Genomic DNA, 21,612 nt, shown 5'->3' with positions numbered 1-21,612 from the left:
TCTAAAACCTGCAGGAAAGCAGCCCTCAAGGACTTTTTTTGTTACTTGGTCAAATAATCTTGGCTCATTTCTACCAGTACGGTGTGCAGTTAACGACCCAGAAATGCATCTTCTCTGTGGTGGTATGCTGCATGAAGTGAACCGATAGTGGGTTGGATGGTGTGCTACTAGCAGCTAGTAGCAATTAGTCACTGGACGTGCGGCATTGGGCCCATGCAATACTCCAGCTGCCTCACTCAAGCATTTCACAAACACCCACGTAACAGAGATGCTTGAGGGAAAATTAGCTGTCCCTCCCATCCACTTTCTGACCCTCCCTTCCACTTTTTGACCCTCATTCACCCTACCATGTGATTTTTTTTTTTTAATATACCACTATTAGGCACACGTAAAAGCCTTTAATTTACTCAAAAAACCACAGTGCACCTTATAATACGCCTTATGTATTGATCAATTGGTGAATTTGTTGATCCATACTGGTTGTACACAGCGCTCTACCAAAATGTTTCAGTACGACTAGTAAATTACAAGGTTGCATCGCTTTCGGCATTACGGCAAATGTGGTCAGGGGCGTCACCGAAGTAATAGCGGTAAACATTCATAGTATGAGTCTCATACTGTGCTTACTCCTAGTCGAACAACACCACTTGTGTGTATAAAGACGCCAAAATGACACGCATGCCACTATCTGCCAATGGATTGTGGACACCTGGGCTGATATATCAGTCTCAACTGTGGTCAGAGCTTTCGCGAAGGCAGGAATAATAACTGACTGAACTGCCAGGAAATAGCAGCGACACTGACACGGATAATGACGAAATTCCGCTTGGGGGCATAATACGTAAATATAATATTAGTTTTCAATGCTACGCGGATGACACCCAATTATATATGCCGTTATCGATGACAGATCCACAGGACTGCTGTAATCTCGAGGCGTGCCTTGCGGAGATTAAACAATGGATGTCTCTCAACTTCCTTCGTCTTAACCCGGATAAAACTGAGATGTTGATAATTGGTCCTACTCGTTATCAACATTTATTTAAGGAAACCACTATAACTATAGATAACCGTACTATCACTCAGAGTGATACGGTAACTAATCTCGGGGTAATATTTGACCAAACGCTCTCCTTTCAAAAACACATTAAGAATATAACCAGGATTGCGTTTTTTCACCTTCGTAATATTGCTAAGATTCGTCCTATCCTCTCGACTGGGGATGCGGAAACTATTATACATGCGTTCGTCACGTCGCGCCTGGACTACTGTAATGTATTATTCTCTGGTCTTCCTAAATCCAGTATTAAAAGTCTACAGTTAGTGCAAAATGCCGCTGCGAGGCTGCTCTCACGGTCAAGAAAATTTGATCACATTACCCCAATATTAGCCGAATTACATTGGCTCCCGGTCCATTTAAGATGTGACTTCAAGGTTCTTCTACTAACCTATAAAGCACTGCATGGGTTAGCGCCTTCATATCTCGTCGACCTAGTCGTTCCTTATGTTCCGTCTCGTAACCTTCGTTCGCAAAACGCTAGTCTTTTAGTTATACCGAGGGCCAAGAAAATGTCTGCAGGGTCTAGAGCATTCTCTATTCGGGCTCCAGAGCTTTGGAATGCCCTACCAATGGATATTAGAACTACTACCTCAGTAGAAACATTTAAGACACGTTTAAAGACACATTTCTATGAGATGGCCTTTAACTAACTTGTGATGGCCGATTTGGCCGGAGTTTGTTCTGTTCTCTCTGCCCACCTCCTCCCCGGCTGGGGAGGGGGTTAGGTGGCTCAAAAGCGGATAGCGGCTGGCTGGATTCTCGGGGACCAGTTCGGGATGGGGGAGCTGCGGCTCGGCCCCCTTGAGGACACTGCCAGGACAATCAAGGACACCTCCGACATCCATTTTTTTTTTTCATTGATTTTCATATTATGTATTACTTGTGTACTCTCTGCATCCATTATAACCTGGTGATCCTGAAAGGGGGATCCTTCCATCTGTGGTCCCTTCTCAAGGTTTCTCATTTTCCCCTGGTAGGAGTTTTTTGAGTTTTTCCTTGCCCTTTTGGGAGCTTATGATCAGGGGATGCTTTGAGAATAATTGTCAATTTTGGCTATGTGAAGCCCTTTGAGACTGTTTGTGATTTAGGGCTATACAAATAAACTTGACTTGACTTGACTTGAGAGGGAGCCGGGCATAATGAATGCTGCACTCGCCCAACTGTTCAATTCAGACACGGAAGAGGAAGAATTCGACTGATTTGTGGACGGGGATATGTAAATATGCACATTAACATTTGAACAATGTCATATTATTGTGCAATGTTTGTATTGTATATCGTTCAACTGTTCAAAAAAACTTCAATTCGGACACGGAAGAAGAAGAATTCGATGGATTTGTGGACGGGGAGTTGTAAATATCTACATTAACATTTGAACAATGTTGTGCTATTGTGCAATGTTTGTATTGTATATCGTTCAACCGTTCAAAAAAACTTCAATTTGGAGATGGAAGAATTTGACGGATTCGTGGACGGGGATATGTAAATATGCACATTAACGTTTGAACAACGTCGTGTTATTGTGCAAAGGTTTGACTAAATACCTCATTGACTGGTTTGAGATTCCCTTTAGCACAACTCCATCCAGTGGATGCATAACGCAACCCCAGTCAACCCCAGTTAGATGTAGTAGCTAATATTCTATGCGCCTTTTAATCCGGTGCGCCCTATATATGAAAATATTTCTAAAATAATTCAATGAGGGTGCGCCTTTTAATCCAGTGCGCCTTATAGTGCAGAAAATCCTGTAATTACATACCTTGATTGTCTGGATTCTTAAAAGATGTAAATACGTATATATGTCACTTGCTGTGAATGAGTTTTAAATACCACAACACACGTTTTTTTTAGCCTGCAGTTGACTACATTACGTATTTGATTAACAGCTGAAGGTCAAGCATGGTTTGTTTCTAATGCCTCCTGTGGACATGCACACAGTGTCTTACAGTGCTAACAGGCCTGACTTTGGAGCCATATTATATGCTATATACTTGTTTATTTTATTCAAATCTTGCAGGCTTGATCACAATACTTTGCTCTGTGCTGTCAAATTTACATGATATTTTTTTTCAGTCGCGTTACATGGTCTTTACATCAAATGTACATTCAGAAAAAAAACATATATATATTTTTCTAGCTCTCATATTCATTGTTGTACTGCAAATATCTAACCCGTATCTAAACATTACAGTCCAGTAAAGCCCAGTCCAGTCCTTTTGGTATTGGTACGGGCCACAGCTACCAGACTGATCCGGCCTCCTACAGTCCTCTTTCATCCCCAGCCACATCATCCCCCAGCGGCAATGCCTACTCGGGACTGACAAACCGCAGCACAGGTTTTGGTGAGTTCTTTGCATCCTATTTATCCATCATTTTGGAAAAGGCTGGATCTGTTGTGGAAGCGGAACAATCATATTTTTGACAGTTAGCATTTGTGTCAAAAAAGGCTTTCCTACCAAAGCAGTGCACAATCAAGTAGATCAAAAGTATTCCAATATTTCAGTGTTTTGTGTCTTTCCCTTTAGGCCCTAATTTAGAATTCAGCTTCACGAAGGGAATTAGATAATGTCCGAAGGGACTCAGGTTAGTGGTTAAATAGTAAATGGGTCTTCTTAAAAAATTCACGAGCCCTCTTAAATTCCATTGCCCTTCAGTCCAGGATGCAAGGTCATATGTCATATCGGTCGAGGATTGACATGATTTTTCTCATTGGTAATCAATAATTGTCTTTTAATTTACAGTATTTTACTTATTCATGTTACAGAAGATAGCAAATCTTGGACAAAGTACACAGGCAATTGTATGATGTGCTCTCTCGTTATTGGAACTGTTTTTAGAACATCTCTCGAGTTAGTCAACATTGCACAATTTGTACTAATGTATTTTCCATCAGCATGAAAAGAAGTAAGAAGAAGATTGATAGCTCATGTTTTTGATAGACTTCATTCAGTGTTGGGAAAAATCATTTTCTACAGGAACTAGTTCAATGTTCAGAATGCGCAAACACAAACAATCGGCTGTAGGTGCCAGACTGAGGTAGTAGTAGAAAAAAAATGATGTTGAAATGAAGTATTAAATGTGCAAAACATTTGCATTTGCCTTAACTTTTAATTTTTTTGTGAATGTATAATTTCTTAACTTGTTCACCCGAAGAACCAGGAAACGTGTAGAATTTGGGCTTTCAATGTTAAATTACTGAAACAACAAAAAACTAATCTAGTTAAGAGCAATGTGGTTCAATGCCATTGAAAGCACTACAACTTCTCAAAAAATTCCTGAATGCTCTCATAGGATATGATATATTATCGTTGGCCTATGACAAGAAAATGCGAGTGGGGCTGCTCATAACACAACTGAGTTTACATCGACTGAAGCTTCATCACGCTTTCTTCATTCCTCCAAGCACACGTCACATTTTTATGACGCATGCTCTATGCAACTGTTTGAGGTCGGGATTGCCAAAAATCTCCCCCATCCTATTTAAGCACAGTGTGTTTAGCAGGGTTTTATTTTGAAGTCTAATTAGAGAATGCCTGGCAGTCTTGAACGAAAATGCGCTGCCCTTTAAAAATCGTTCATTGGCCCCAGAATGAGCCTGTTCACAAAAACGTTCACAAAATGAAACTGTTCTACGTTCAGTTCACATTCGTCCAAAATATGAACGAGTTCATGAACTTTCAGGTACAACACTGACTATATTTAATATTATTTTAAAAAGCAATTGCAAAATTTGTATATACAGTAAGTATACAAACCAGCATCCATCAATCAATGCCGTTCAATTAGATTTTTGATTTACCACATGAGAAGTTGGAACCTCAAAACCTTAATGTACTTATGAAAATAACACTTCCAAAAATGAGTGAATTAGGGCTCAATGAAAAACAAAGAAGATGAAATGATCAAACTAATCATGTCTGGTTCCGTAAAATGAGTCCAGAATGCATGTTTGCCCAAAGTTGCGTTATAAGCCAACCAATAGTTTCACTCACCCAATATTGCCAATTTCCGGGCTACATGATCACTCTGAAAATGGAATGGGAGAACGCTGACAGCCTTGGTGTACATTCAGTCAGACCTGCTCGTCAACCAGCTGCTCACGCCTCCTGCTGTTTGTTGTCCACATAGTGAGTGCAATGAAGCTTGCCCAGCGTGGAACAGCTACTTGATGGCCTTTTAATGGACACAAACATTAGCCAAATGGATTATCTCTGCAGTGCCACTTGTGCTCCCTTACTGTCCTTATAGACCGTTTGTAAGACAAATTAAGCTGCTTACAGCCATGCCGTTTACATGATCTGCTGCACGTTTTCATAATAATTTTAATAAAGAGTTCGTCTGAACCTCTGTGCAATTTGTTAATTACTTCCCATCTGTAATTTTAAAACATCTTCTCTAAGATATTCCTTCATTTGTCCCACAAGGGGAAATTCCGATTTGTAGCAATGTGTAAACCAGATGCACACGCGTTTCATTATGCTGAAAGAGAAAGAATGCCTCGCATGAATGTGTTTGTGTCTTAAGTCATAGTTTGCATGCTTCAAGCGTCTTTTGGGTTTTTGAAAAGCGCTATACAAATTTAATGAATTATTATTATTATTATTGTGTGGGACGGGTCCTGACTGTTGTTTGTGTCTATGCACCAAACGGCAGCTCAGAGTACCCACCCTTCTTGGAGTCCCTGGAGGAAGTGCTGGAGAGCGCTCCTTCTGGGGACTCTATCGTTCTACTGGGTGACTTCAATGCTCACGTGGGCAATGACAGTGAGACCTGGAAGGGCGTGATTGGGAGGAACGGCCCCCCTGATCTGAACCCGAGCGGTGTTCTATTGTTGGACTTCTGTGCTCGACACGGATTTTCAATAATGAACACCATGTTCAAACATAAGGGTGTCCATGTGTGCACTTGGCACCAGGACACCCTAGGCCGCAGTTCGATGATCGACTTTGTAGTCGTGTCATCGGATTTGCGGCCGCATGTTTTGGACACTCGGGTGAAGAGAGGGGCGGAGCTGTCAACTGATCACCACCTGGTGGTGGGTTGGCTCCGATGGTGGGGGAAGATGCCGGTCCGACCTGGCAGACCCAAACGCTCTGTGAGGGTCTGCTGGGAACGTCTGGCAGAATCTCCTGTCAGGAAGAGCTTCAACTCCCACCTCCGGCAGAGCTTTTCCCACGTCCCGGGGGAGGCGGGGGACATTGAGTCTGAGTGGACCATGTTCCGCGCCTCCATTGTTGAGGCGGCCGACCGGAGCTGTGGCCGTAAGGTCGTTGGTGCCTGTCGTGGCGGCAACCCCCGAACCCGCTGGTGGACACCGGCGGTAAGGGATGCCGTCAAGCTGAAGAAGGAGTCCTATCGGGCCGTTTTGGCCTGCGGGACTCCGGAGGCAGCTGACAGGTACCGGATGGCCAAGCGGAACGCGGCTTCGGCGGTTGCTGAGGCAAAAACCCGGGCGTGGGAGGAGTTCGGTGAGGCCATGGAGAATGACTTTCGGACGGCTTCGAGGAAATTCTGGTCCACCATCCGGCGTCTCAGGAGGGGGAAGCAGTGCAACGTCAACACTGTTTACAGTGGGGATGGCGTGCTGCTGACCTCGACTCGGGACGTCATGAGTCGGTGGGGAGAATACTTCGAAGACCTCCTCAAATCCACCTACACGCCTTCCATTGAGGAAGCAGGGCCTGGAGACTCTGAGGCGGATTCTCCGATCTCTGGGGTCGAAGTCACTGAGGTAGTTAAAAAACTCCTCGGTGGCAAGGCCCCGGGGGTGGATGAGATCCGCCCAGAGTTCTTAAAGGCTCTGGATGTTGTGGGGCTGTCGTGGCTGACACGCCTCTACAACGTTGCGTGGACATCGGGGACAGTGCAGCTGGGGTGGTGGTTCCCCTCTTTAAGAAGGGGGACCGGAGGGTGTGTTCCAATTACAGGGGAATCACACTCCTCAGCCTCCCTGGTAAGGTCTATTCAGGGGTGCTGGAGAGGAGGGTCCGTCGGGAGGTCGAACCTCGGATTCAGGAGGAGCAGTGTGGCTTTCGTCCTGGCCGTGGAACAGTGGACCAGCTCTACACCCTCGGCAGGATCCTCGAGGGTGCATGGGAGTTCGCCCAACCAGTCCACATGTGTTTTGTGGACTTGGAGAAGGCGTTCGACCGTGTCCCTCGGGAGGTTCTGTGGAGGGTGCTTCGGGAGTACGGGGTGCCGAACCAACTGATAAGGGCGGTTCGGTCCCTGTATCACCGATGCCAGAGTCTGGTCCGCATTTCCGGCAGTAAGTCGGATTCGTTCCCAGTGAGGGTTGGACTCCGCCAAGGCTGCCCTTTGTCACCGATTCTGTTCATAATTTTTATTGACAGAATTTCTAGGCGCAGCCGAGGCGTTGAGGGGGTCCGGTTTGGGGACCTCAGCATCGCGTCTCTGCTTTTTGCAGATGACGTGGTGCTGTTGGCTTCTTCAGGCCGTGATCTCCAGCTCTCGCTGGAACGGTTCGCAGCCGAGTGTGAAGCGGTCGGGATGAGGGTCAGCACCTCCAAATCCGAGTCCATGGTCCTCGATCGGAAAAGGGTGGAATGCCCTCTCCGGATCGGGGATGAGATCCTGCCCCAAGTGGAGGAGTTCAAGTATCTTGGAGTCTTGTTCACGAGTGAGGGGAGGATGGAGCGTGAGATCGACAGGCGGATCGGTGCAGCGTCGGCAGTAATGCGGACCCTGTACCGGTCCGTTGTGGTGAAGAGAGAGCTGAGCCAAAAGGCAAAGCTCTCAATTTACCGGTCGATTTACGCTCCTACCCTCACCTATGGTCACGAGCTATGGGTCGTGACCGAAAGAACGAGATCTCGGATACAAGCGGCCGAAATGAGTTTTCTCCGCAGGATGTCCGGGCTCTCCCTTAGAGATAGGGTGAGAAGCTTGGTCATCCGGGAGAGACTCGGAGTAGAGTCGCTACTCCTCCACGTTGAGAGGAGCCAGATGAGGTGGCTCGGGCATCTTATCAGGATGCCTCCTGGACGCCTCCCTGGGGAGGTGTTCCGGGCATGTCCCACCGGTAGGAGACCCCGGGGACGACCCAGGACGCGCTGGAGAGACTATGTCTCTCAGCTGGCCTGGGAACGCCTTGGGATCCCCCGGGATGAGCTGGATGAAGTGGCTGGGGAGAGGGAAGTCTGGGAGTCCCTCCTAAAGCTGCTGCCCCCGCGACCCGACCCCGGATAAGCGGAAGAAGATGGATGGATGGATGGATTATTGTGTGTGCATTTAAGTCTATACATTTTCGCCTTGTAAAATGTTACAAATAAACAACTTCGGAAGGAGATGCAATGTAGCTATGCTCTTGACTTACAATAGTAATTTACAAAATTTCCCCTAAAAGATTTGGCACGAATTAAAATCTGGTTGAAATGGTCACTTGAAACAAAATTGGGCAATAGGTTCCAGACAAAAAGACCTGGCACAAATCAAAATCTGGTTGAAATGGTCACTTGTAACAAAATTGGGCAATAGGTTCCAGACAAATTTTAAGATGTTTGTAACATTACCTATGGAAAATATGGTATAAAAACACCTGCAAATTAGAGTAAAACTATTACCGTATTTTTCGGACTATAAGTCACGTTTTTTTCATAGTTTGGGTGGGGGGACGACTTATACTCAGGAGCGACTTGTATGTGAATTTTTTCACAAATTTTCAACATTCAAAAATCCGCAATGTAGTGCAACCGCGATAAACGAGCCGCGATGTAGCAAGGGATTACTGTAATCTGAACTGCATACACGGACGGCGGTGTTTTACATAAAGGACAAAGGATTCGATCCCGAGATTTAATGACTTGGAGTGACAGAGATTGTTTGATAAAATTGTTGTTTATAATTATATGGGCCTGTGGAATATTTTGAAGGGCAACCGCCGTCAACGGTGTGCACCCGGCCGGCATTGTTGTCATAAAGGACGATCGATGGATTTAATGATTTGGAGTGACACAGCTGGTTTGATAATATTATTGCTTATAATAATAGTTATTTGATATATAATTTATGTATTGTTATATGGGCCTGTGGAGTATTTTGAAGTGCAACCGCCGTCAGCGGCGCGCACCCGGCTGGCATTGTTGACATAAAGGATGATCGATAGATTTAATGATTTGGAGTGACACAGATGGTTTGATAATATTATTGCTTATAATAATAGTTATTTGATATATAATTTATGTATTGTTATATGGGGCTGTGGAATATTTTGAAGTGCAACCGCCGTCAGCGGCGTGCACCCGGCCAGCATTGTTGACATAAAGGACGATCAATGCATTTAATGATTTGGAGTGACACAGATGGTTTGATAAAGGTGTTATTTATGTTATAGTTATTTGGATAACTGTCAATGCTACGTCAGGCCCGTTCTCAGCTCTTCGTTTGTGTCACATTAGCATACCGTATCGTTTAGCCTGTTGTTGCCCGTTCATGTCTGTTCTTGGTGTTGGATTTTGTCGAATAAATTTCCCCCAAAATGCGACTTATACTCCGGAGCGACTTATACCGTATTGGCCCAAATATAAGACGACGTTTTTTGCATTGAAATAAGACTGAAAAAGTGGGGGTCGTCTTATATTCGGGGTCTAGACATTATACCTATTTTCACTTGTGCGCAGCGGTAAGTTAAAGGTTGCTGGTATCGACTGAGTATGTTGCTGTGATCGCGTGTGTCTTTGACACAAAGTGAGTATATAGTACATTTCATTGTTACTACCGTCCACTGTTGTGCCATTTGTCCGATCGCGGTTTGCTTCGTGTGCGTGTCGTTTGATTGACAGCTCCGGCGCGCTCATAATCGATTGAGTATGTTGCTGTGATTGTGTGCGTCTTTGACACAAAGTGAGTATATACATTTCATTGTTACCACTGTCCACTGTTGTGCCGTTTGTCCGATCGTGGTTTGCTTCGTGTGCACGCCGTTTGATTGACAGCTCCGGCGCGCTCCTTCAAGTTTGCCTCGCATTACACAGCGGCACGGCAACTAACTGTCGCCAGCAAATGTATTTTGTTGTCTCGATTGATGACTTATGTTTGGTGTGTTGCAGAGAGTATTTCATTTATGGTTATTTATTATTATTATTATTTGCCAATAATTCAGTAAAGCAATCAAAACTGAACCACGTTTTCCTTCCTGTGTTCTGACCGACACCCGGGGGTGAAAAGAGCATAACCATCCTAGCCAACCCCCTATACCAGACATGGGCAAATTACGGCCCGCGGGCCACATCCGACCCACGGGGCCGTTTGATCCGGCCCGCCAAACCTAAATAAATTGTACTATTGAACTTTTTTTGGGGTCATTTTCCCTGCAATTAGTATGTTTCCCCAATAGATGAGGAAGCGCCCGCCCGCGCATTTACTCCCGGAAGCCGTGTCAGAAAGCTCGGTGCACACTCACAAGTGCGTGTACGTACTAAGTAGTACGGACCCGGCACACTCCGCGCTCTATTTCCATCAGTGCCGAATTTCGAGTGTGGGCTGTGACGTCAGCATTCTCGTAATTCGCGCGCTGAGCTTTCAGATACAGTTTTACGTTAATACCACCCACAAACCTTCCCCTGGAATCCTTCCACTAAAATGAGTGGCCCGAGGAAAAGAAAAGTGGACACTGAGTGCCGAGTGTTTAAAAAAAAAAAAGAGAGGACAATTTGGCTCGACCTACGTGTGTGAGCAGACGTTCCGCCACATGAACGTCAACAAAGCCCGTCACAGCTCTAGGTTAACGGACCGACACCTCGGCCCTATCCTAAGAATTACCACAACAAATTTTACTCCAGACCATGATGCACTAGCAAAAAAGGGAGACCAACAATACTATTGATTTCTTTATTACTTTATTTAGAATTATTCTTTCACTGATTCTTCAAGATGATATATTTGGTCAGAATGTTTGCCGTTTGATGTGATTTCGCCTCATTAGATAAACATATTTCATAAATCTGACCTGCAGGCGCTGAAGTGATGGAAACTATTATTCATAATAACAGTGTCGTATTTAATGAGAATCACTGATAGTAGTTTTTTGGTGAAATATTGTTTTAATGCTGTTAATGAATGCATTTGTTTTCAAAAAGCTTTTTTTGAATACCCATGCTTTACTACCTACTAAAAGTACAAACCTTTTATGCAATGACCTTTACATGTCATTTCTATTACTTCAAACAAACACTACATCCATCTGCTCCTGGTACGGCCCCCGATCAAAATTTAGAACTAAATTCGGCCCGCCAGTCAAAAGGTTTGCCCACCCCTGCCCTATACAGTCCTCAGGCACCCCAACAATAGCAGTAGCAGTTTGCATTATTTTATTGCAATGTTTTCCCTTATTCAGATTTGTTTTAAGACTACAGTTAGACTCACTTTGGTGGTTAATGCAGTTATTGCAATTTTGTTGTTTTATCACAGTAGATTGGTTTATTTACATTTCAAAAACCAGAAGCCATTCATTTCCAAATGTGATTGCACTTTAGTTTACATCAGGGGTGTCCAAACTACGGCCCGCGGGCTGCCAGTTTTTATTGGCCCGCAGCAAATTCTGAAAACATAATTGAATATGGCCCGCACAAGAACCTTGAGCTCAACTCTGTTGCACTTCTAAGTTTCAACACTAGATGGAGCCCACCAAACAAACGAAATCAAGCGAAGAAAAACTTTTACCGCTAGTCACCAGAAATGGCTGCACCAAAGAAATGCAAAATAGCAAGTGAGTGTAGAAGATTTCAAACACGGTGGGAAAATGAGTATTTCTTCAAAGAAATCAACGGAAAGTGTGTCTGTTTGATTTGTAATGAAGATGTTGCTGTGATGAAAGAGTATAATGTCCGTCGGCACTATGAGACTAAACATCAGAGCTACACATCGTACACCGGTGCTGAACGAGCACAGAAGGTTAAGCAAATGGCAGCTAGCCTGCAAGCTCAACAGCAGTTTTTTTTTTCGTGCCAACAAAACACAGGAAAACTCCACAAGAGCAAGTTATGAAGTCTCTAAACCTATTGCCCAGCACGGCAAACCGTTTTCAGACGGTGATTTCATAAAGCAGTGCCTCATCAAAGTCACAGAAGTAATGTGCCCAGAAAAAGTGCCGGATTTCAACAATGTTAGCTTATTCAGAAACACAGTAGTGCGGAGAATTGAGGACTTGTTAGCCCACGTGAAACTCCAGCTGAGAGACAAGGCTTGTGCTTTTGATTTTTACTCAATAGCATGCGATGAGGGCACAGATGCCACAGACACCGCGCAACTGTTAATTTTTTTGCGAGGAGTAGATGATAATTTTTGCTGTACGGAGGAGCTGCTTGATATGATGAGCCTAAAAGGCACAACGACGGGAAAATATATTTTTGAAGCTGTGTCAGAGGCAGTTGAAAAGATGGGGCTTAAATGGGACAAGCTCTGTGGAGTAACAACGGACGGAGCTCCGGCCATGACTGGCGAGCGCAAAGGAATGGCATCGTTGGTGTGCGCCAAGGTAAAAGAGAGCGGAGGTGAGGCTGTTAGGATGCACTGTATAATCCACCAAGAAGCACTGTGTGCCAAGACTGTCCAGCTGGGCGATGTGATGAACACTGTCGTAAAAACTGTCAACGTAATTCGAGCGAGAGGACTGTACCACAGAGAATTTCAGGCTTTCCTATCTGATGTGGATGCTGAATACGGGGATGTACTCTACCACTCTGATGTGCGCTGGCTCAGCCGCGGCTCTGTGCTGCAGCGTTTTTTTCCGCTGAGATCAGAAATCGACCAGTTTTTAAAAGAGAAGGGCCGACCTCTTCATGAGTTAAGTGACCCTCTGTGGCTGGCAGACCTGGCATTTTTAGTTGATCTTACGCATCATCTGAATACGCTGAACAAGAACCTACAAGGCAAAGAACAGCTGGTGCCACACCTGCATGCGCACATGAAAGCCTTCTGTGTAAAGCTCCGCCTGTTTGAGACACAACTACGAGGCTTTAATGCTGCACACTTCCCTGCGCTGTCTGAAATCAAGTCTGCTTTTCCAAACGCCGACCTTTCTGCTAAAAAGGAGAAATATGTGTGTGATTTCCTCTCTCATGACGGAATTCAACCAGCGTTTCCAAGATTTTTCTGCCATTGAAAAACAAATCAAGCTGTTCTCGACCCCCTTCCTGGTGGATGCAGAAGAAGTGGAAGAGAGTCTGCTGTTAGAGCTGATTGAAATTCAATGTGATGATTCTCTGAAGAGTCAGCATCAGCTTCTCCCTCTCCCCGAATTCTATCAGAGTTTGGATAATGCCAAGTTTCCTCTGATGAGACGCCACGCAAAAAGAATGATGAGCCTGTTCGGTTCGACAAACATATGTGAACAAACATTTTCTCTGTTCAATCAGAACAAAAGCAGACTGAGAACCAGAATAACTGATAGCCATCTCTGTGAAGTCCTTCGCGTCTCAACCACCAAACTTTCTCCTGACATGTCAGCCATCCTTCAATCCAAAGGATAGCATCACTGCTCCCACTGAGTGCAATGCTCTTCACAATACACAGTATTCATGTGTCAGTATGTCACCTCTAGTGTGTGGCCCTTTATTTATTTTTCTGTATTTGGCCCTCACTAAAAAAAGTTTTGACACCCCTGGTTTACATATTTAAATGTTCAGATATTAAATGTGATAGACAGTTTTTGCATGAGTTGAATGAGGCAAAATAACATGCTTTTTCTCTTGAATATATTGTTATAATCATTTGTTTCAGATGTAATTATTTTGTGTAAAAATTAAATTTGGTGTTCAAAAAGTCTGTTTTCAAACTTGAGTCTTGAAAAAGAGGGGGTCGTCTTATAATCGGGGTCGTCTTATATTCAGGCCAATACGGTATATGTTTTTTTTTTTCACTTTATTGTGCATTTTATGGCTAATGCGACGTATATTCCGAAGGGACTTTTAGTCCAAAAAATACGGTATATTTTTTCTCAGCCTAAAATACAGAAATTTGCAAATTAATGTAGCTGGCAATGTTGAAATCCATTTTTAAGTTTTTTTTTTTTATCATGATGATGTTCTTTTAAAAGCCCTAATTAGGATACTTTGTAGAGCAGGGCATTGAAAACTGGGAATCGAGTGGGTCCGTTTTCTCAGAATCGTTCAAATATCGGTGCTGAAATTTAATTCCTAGTTAGCCACTTGAAAGAAGCACAAACGAGGAAGAACCGATAGAAAATGTGTGCGCAGCCCCTCCTGCTGCCGAAGCTTCAGTGCTGGTGACGACAGCTTGTCTTCACTGGCTGCTCCTCTCGGTTCGCCTTTCTGCCCACTCTACCACGCCTGGGCTGTGGAGGGGACTTTGCCGTGCTCTTTCCAGCTGTGTTGCCCACCGGGACTCTGGGGTGGCAGCAGTCGCCCTTCGCTGCTTTGGCTGACGTCTAGCCTTTAAACTGGTTCGACTCTTAAACCGAAGTCTGAATTTCCGCTCATTTCAATGGGGAAAAGATGATTTGAGATACGAGTGCTTTAAATAACGAAAGTGGCCAAGGGACCAATTACGCTCATATCAAGGCACCATTGTCTGTGATACTATGTAATGTGTATAATGTGTGTTATTCCAGACGTGTCAGGAGAGAGCAACCAGAGCGGAGGTCAGTTTCAGGGTAGACCCAGTGAAGTCTGGTCCCAGTGGCAGAACCAGCATCACTCCCAGCAGGCTGGGGAGCAGCATACACATCCCAACGCGAGCCAGACTGAAGTGTTTCAGGTGATAACACACATGCACACACAACACACAACACACGCACTCACACCAAAGCACAATTTAGAGTGCACTTACAGAAGTTTTTTGGAGTGTTCAATTTACCTACTATGCGTGTTTTTGGGATTGTGGGAGGAAATACTCACAAAAAACTCACGCAGACATGGGGAGAATATGCAAACCCCACACAGGACGACCAGGGGCTGGAATTTAACCCACAACCACTGCACTGTGAGGTGGACGTGCTAACCAGTCGACCACCGTGCTGCCCATTATTACTGATAATTCTTCATTTTAAGTCAGAAGGAAAGTGGAGTGTATTGAAGTCATGAAAACAAATATGAGAAGAGGAGCAAGATGAACTAATTTGGAATCAATGATGCTACCCAAGCAGAGATGCAGCTTGCACACAGTGTGTCACTTGCATTGAATTAATTCTTGAGTGCCCGCCTTAGCTGCTGTATATTTCAAAATTTATGATGGTGGTATTTCCGCTTTAAATGGTTGTACTATGTTCATTTTGTTTTCACTTGTCAATTATTTTCTGGTTCTTTTATCACAAACAAGAACCAGAAAATAAAAGGATTCCATTGTTAAGTAACAACATTTGAAATTATCTAAATTGTTGCAAAAACATAATTGTCCTGTTGTAGTGCAATAAAAACATGTAATACATTGTGGAGAATAGTGAAACATGTCTAAATCTAAAGCTGTCATAGAAATTTAAAAAATGTGTATTATGTTATTAGTATTTACAATAACAAATTTTATTTTTGTACATTTTCATAGTCTTTAATCTAATTCAAGGAATGGAACTTCTTGATGAACTGTCATAGTACTAAAATAGTACTTAATCATTTGTTTTTATATTTTTCTCAACAAAATAGAACCAATAAAAATGTCGCTCAAGTACTGGCTCAATAAGCAGTATCGTCAAGAGTCTTAGTATTATTGAAATTATAATGATACCCACCTCCCGAACCGGTAAACCCTCTCTTGTTTGCAGGACATGTTACCCATGGCTGGAGATCCTACTCAGGGAACAGCCAACTACAACATTGAGGACTTTGCTGACCTCGGCATGTTCCCACCCTTCTCCGAGTAACCCCTGCCATCTCCTGTCACTCTTCCTTCACAATGGAGGAACTGGACTGGTTTGGTTTGCATTCATCTCTCATGTTGTGTCGCAATAGGAAACATAGCTGGGACACCAGCTCACAACTGATGTGCAGCACATTGAATGTCAGGGTGCACACATCAAGCATACATACAAACATACAGTCCACACACGTTTGGATCCGACGGTCTGCAGTATGTATTTGTGAATATACCTCATCAATGAAAGAGGGGGTCCTATTGCCAAATGGACCCCTGTCAATGTATCTTTGTTTGTGCCAGAAATGGAAACTGTCTCAATGATGAATGCAAAAGATGTTTGCTAAGACAAGAGATAGAAAGCATCGGTATTACCAGAGGAGTTCAGCCAGTTGATCTTTGAACATCTGAATTATTTTATGGTACATTTTAGTCCACAGATGCATGTGAAAACCATGTATAGGAAAATTGGTTGTTACACTCCCAGAATGTCTGGCCCTTATATGCTGGTGGACCCAAAGCTGCATTCTCTGCTGAGGATTAGGTTTAATAATAGTACCGTAATTTTTGGACTAAAAGTCGCTCCGGAATATAGGTCGCATTAGCCATAAAATGCACAATAACGTGAAAAAACTTCGCTCCGGAGCATAAGTCGCATTTTGGGGGGAAATTTATTCGACAAAATCCAACACCAAGAACAGACATGAACGAGCAGCAACAGGCTAAACGATAGGTATGCTAACGTGACATAAACACAAACGAAGAGCTGAGAACGGGCCTGACGTAACATTCAGAGTTATTAAAAAAAATTATTACATAAATAACACGTTTATAAAACCATCTGTGTCACTCCAATTCATTAAATCCATCGATCGTCCTTTGTCAACAATGGGTGTGCGCCGCTGACGGCACTTGCACTTCAAAATATTCCACAGGCCCATATAACAATATATAAATTAGATACCAAATAACTATTAAGCAATAATATTATCAAACCATCTGTGCACTCTAAATCATTAAATCCATCGATCAAATTCCTCGTCCTTTGTCAACAACGCCGCGCGTGCGCCCTGACGTCAGCCTCGTCGTTATTCCACAGATCTAGTATATAACTATATTATAGCGTTAACAAAGTACAAGGAAAGACGTGGGTTTGGTAAACGGCTCTTTATTTAACAAAACAAACTTCCAGGCGTGTGGCGGCTTGGACTTCCAGCCACAGAGGTGGAAGAGAGATCCATAGAATAGGACCGGGCGTGCGTAAAAGCCATGACCGAGCCCCATCCACCGTCCCCGGACAGCCACCCGGCCGAGCGCCGGCCTCCGACTTCTATCCACGGAGGTGAAAGAGAGCTCCGTAGAGTAGGACCGGGCTTGCGTAAAAGCCACAATAGTTTTTCAAACCTTCTGTGTCACTCCAAATCCTTAAATCCTTGAAACTCTTCGTCCTCCGTGTCACTTAGAAACAAAGCCGCTAATGTTGCCGGTAGTACGTGGGGCCCTTCGTAATCTTCGTCGTCCCGTGATCAATCGTTGTCATTTTTGTAAACAATCGACGCGCCACGTCGCGCTGCTGACGTCGCGCTGCTGACGTCGCGCTGCCTGACGTCGCGCTGCCTGACGTCGCGCTGCCTGACGTCGCGCTGCCTGACGTCGCGCTGCTGACGTCGCGCTGCTGACGTCGCGCTGCTGACGTCACTTGAAATTCAAATTACAGTAATCCCTTGCTACATCGCGGTTCGTTTATCACGGTTTCACTTCTTTTTTTTTCTTTCTTTTTTTTTAATTTTTGAAAAAACCCCACATATAAGTCGCTCCTTATTATAAGTCGCCCCCCCCCCCACCCACCCAAACTATGAAAAAAAACACGAGTTTAATTGCCTTGCTTATGCATTTTCAGTTTGTCAGATCCAGAACAGGCACAGCATTCTGAGTGTGGCATAGCGAGGTGATGATGCGTATTGGGCAAATTATACATATATTTATACATTCACAATAGGTCAAATAAGGCATAGAACAAATGTAGCACTTACCCACTAACGCAAAGGTCTCATAGGACTGGCTGCCGCTATGGTGATTGTATAAATAACAAATATAACTCCTGGTGGATGATGTACCCACAGTGAATATAAAAAGTCTACACACGCCTGGTTCAAATACTGGCATTTGTGAAATAAAAAAGAGAAAGACTAACATAAATAATTTCCAAACCTTTTCCGCCATTAATGTAACCTAGAACCTGTTCAACTCAATCACAAATACAAACAAAATCTTTTCCAGAGGGGAAGTAAAAATAGATAATGTGGTCGCACTAGTGTGGACTCTCTCTAATACAGTGCCGACAGTGCTAATACCTAGGGGTTCGGTGAGTCGGTCTCAGGGGTTCGGCAGAGCCTCTTCTGCAGAGGTCCAAACACACCTGATTTATCATGTAAATTTGTGATGACGCATACTTGAACTGGTTTCGCAAAGGCAACAGCAGAAGTCATGCTGATTTGCAGGTGTGTAATTTGTTTTGAGTTCATGCATTGTGTTGGTTTTGTTCTTTGAACAAGGCTTGATATTCATGTACAGCTCATTTTGAGCGCCAGTAAAAACATTGATGTCTTGAATTTGAAAGAAATAATTTTATTTTTCACCAAAGAGGGGTTCGGTGAATGCGTATATGAAACTGGTGGGGTTCGATACCTCCAACAAGGTTAAGAACCACTGCTCTAATAACTGAGTATGTGACTGCTTCACAATTAAGTAATCACATTTATAGTAAATTTATATGATAAACAGTTCAGAGAATAAATGGATTGATGGATTTAAATTTACTGTTCACAGGTTTTTAGCTTTTGTTTTTTGCTTAGTTTTACTATGCTGTCTGTTGCCGAGTTAGGATTGCAAATGAGAATCTGTTTTAATTGCCTTACCTTGATAAATTAATTTTTAAATAAATAAATGTTCAATCGGTCAGGAGAAGGCTTTCCAACAGTGGGACGGAGTAAAAAGTCATCAATTAGAGAAAATATGGCACAGCTGTGACAATTACAAAAAATGGACAGCCCTTGTTTCCATTATTATATTTACATTATTATTCCATTATACGAAATCGCCCAAACACGTGGAAAAATACATTATGGTCTAATGAAACCAGGGTTGAACTTTTGTCCCGTAATTCCAAAAGCTATTATTTGGCAAAAACAGAACACTGCTCATCACCAAAAGAATGCCATACTCCAGTGAAGATTGGTGACTGGGAGCTTAATGATGGAACATGAGGCTGTTTTTCTTCAGCTGGAACGATGGCCTTAGCCAAGATGGAGGCAATTATGAATAGTTCCAAAAACCAGTCGGTGTTAGCAAAAACCTTCAGGCTTCTTCCAAAAAGGCAAAAGAATGTCAGGAAAAACAGACTGCAACAGCTGATCCTTATTTGAATAATCAGAGGCACTTTAAATGGTGGCAGGTGTGTGCCGACTCTCATGTAACATGAGTTTGAATGTGATTGGTAAATTCTGAATACAGCCAAATTTCCAGTTACAAGAGCACACTTGTGCAACATTATCTCAGTTGTTTATTGTTTTCTTCCTGTTTTTATCTTCCTTTTTTTTTAATTCAATCAACTTGCACAGGTTATCGGCAACATTACCAGTGGAATTTTTGGTTCTCTCATTTTTATATCACAAAAAAATAGTATTCGAGCAGAAGTGTGTAGACCTTTTATATCTACTGTACTTTTGGGTCAGCAATGCCAAAGGCGAGATAGAAGTCATGTTTATAAGAATTTGTTAAAATAATTTTGAAATTATGTTTTTTTTCTACAATCTCTATACCAGATTTTTTTACTGTTACCGCAAAAAGCCACATCATACACATGAGCACACATGAACATCACCCCATCTCTTCCTCTTACACACACACGCACGCACGCACGCACACACACACACACACCTCTGCTCAGCCAAATTTATTGTGTGACATTATCATGTCAAGCACCAACATGATAATGACAGACATTGACTCCTACAGTACTAAGACCACAGACCAAAGACCACATTTTTAACAATGAACATTGTGTGCACTGTCTCACACGCACAAACTCTCAGTTCAACAAACTCCACAAACAAAAACATAATAATTTACAATAGCATTTTTTAACCTACATGTTGCTTAAAGTTAAAGTCCCAATGATTGTCACACACACATCTGGGTGTGGTGAAATTTGTCCTCTGCATTTAACCCATCCCTGTGTGATTTTGATCGATCCCCTGGGGGAGAGGGGAGCAGTGAGCACCACCGGTGCCGCGCTCGGGAATCATTTGGTGATCTAACCCCCCAATTCCAACCCTTAATGCTGAGTACCAAGCAGGGAGGCAATGGGTCCCATTTTTATAGTCTTTGGTATGACCTGGCCAGGGTTTGAAACCACAACCTTCCAGTCTCAGGGCGGACACTCTACCACTAGTCCACTGAGCTGGTTGGCCACTGAGCTGGTTCTTAGTGTGACTTCTGACATTCCTTGCCTTGAACAATCCTCTTCAAATCTGGCTTGTATTCCGTTGTTGCCACTCGAAGCAATTCTTTCACATGGGTGTCAGTCAGAACAGATAGATGCTTTGATTTCAGGTGCTTCCGGGTAGAAAACATAGACTCGCAGATGTATGTTGACCCAAGCATTGACAGTATCTTCAGCGCAGCCCGTTTAACATTGGGGTATTTTTCCATTGGCACACTTTTCCAGAACTCAATGGTCCCTTCTCTTAAAGCAGGTTTCAGTTGGTCCTCCGCACAAAAATCGATCATCTCCAACTCAGCCGCAGCCTCATCTGTGACTAGCGGGGCTTTCAAACAGTTCGTCTCCGCATTAAATGGGTCGACGAGGAACGTAATCTGTGGCTTTTTCAGTTGTAGATCACGGAACCAGATGACAAAGCTTTCGAGCAGGTTTTCAACCAGTTGCATATCTGGCTCTTTGCTTATTCGGGGCGGCGCTGGTGACTTGCCTGCTGGCTTTTAGCTGAGTGGCAAAATGTGTCAAATCTCCCTTTTGAATATGCGCCTTGAACAGCTTCAGTTTGTTGACAAACGCAAACACACTTTGCACCAGGTCAGGCAGCATTTTTAACTTACCCTGCAGGGTCAGGTTCACTCTGTCCAAGTGAGACAGCATGTCGACCAAAAAGGCCAGATCCATAATCCACTCGACATCCGAGAGCTCGGGATAGTCCTTGTCCTTCTCTTCCATGAACAGTTTCACGGCATCCAAGAGCTCAACGACGCGAGCTAGCACCTTGCCTTTTGACAGCCACCTCACAGTGCAGTGCAGCAGGAGGTCACCTGGAAGTTCTTGGTCCAGCTCAGCGATGAGATTTTTGAATTGCCTGTGGTTAAGCGTATGTGTGCAGATGTAGTTGACAATTTCCATCACAGGCTTCATGACGTTTAAATTCAACGATTTAGACACGGGTTGCTCCCTGTGGATGATGCAGTGGAGATTTCAAGACTCGGGAAATGTTTGGTTAGCTTTGCACAGCCCCACAAGTCCGTTCACAGATCCGATCATGGCTGGCGCTCCATCCGTGGCTATTGCAGTTAGCTTCGGTATGGGCAGATTTGCTTTCGCAAATGCAGCCATCATTATTTCTTTCACATCTATGCCACGGGTTCTGTCTTTAAATGGCACAACATCAAGGAGTTATTCTTAGATCACACAATCTTTTGAGACTGACCGTGCAAATATT

At 43.6% G+C, this 21,612-nt stretch overlaps 1 protein-coding gene across 10 annotated transcripts in view; it reads left to right on the top strand.

The window, feature by feature from the left end:
• arnt2 (aryl-hydrocarbon receptor nuclear translocator 2) overlaps window positions 1–21,612 on the top strand; it is a 135,320-nt gene that overhangs the window by 111,889 nt on the left and 1,819 nt on the right. For all 10 annotated transcript variants that reach the window (XM_049717441.1, XM_049717438.1, XM_049717437.1 and 7 more), the window contains 3 exons: window positions 3,252–3,402; window positions 14,649–14,794; window positions 15,795–21,612. The exon at window positions 15,795–21,612 is cut by the window's right edge and continues 1,819 nt beyond it. In XM_049717441.1, the coding sequence (XP_049573398.1) occupies window positions 3,252–3,402; window positions 14,649–14,794; window positions 15,795–15,893 (396 nt within the window). In that variant the 3' untranslated portion in view covers window positions 15,894–21,612. The remainder of the gene's footprint in view (window positions 1–3,251; window positions 3,403–14,648; window positions 14,795–15,794) is intronic.

The sequence above is a fragment of the Syngnathus scovelli genome, chromosome 4, assembly GCF_024217435.2.
Source record: "Syngnathus scovelli strain Florida chromosome 4, RoL_Ssco_1.2, whole genome shotgun sequence".
NCBI lineage: Eukaryota > Metazoa > Chordata > Actinopteri > Syngnathiformes > Syngnathidae > Syngnathus > Syngnathus scovelli.
The sequence above is the reverse complement of the archived record's forward strand: the minus strand, read 5'-3'. Positions and strand labels throughout refer to the sequence as shown.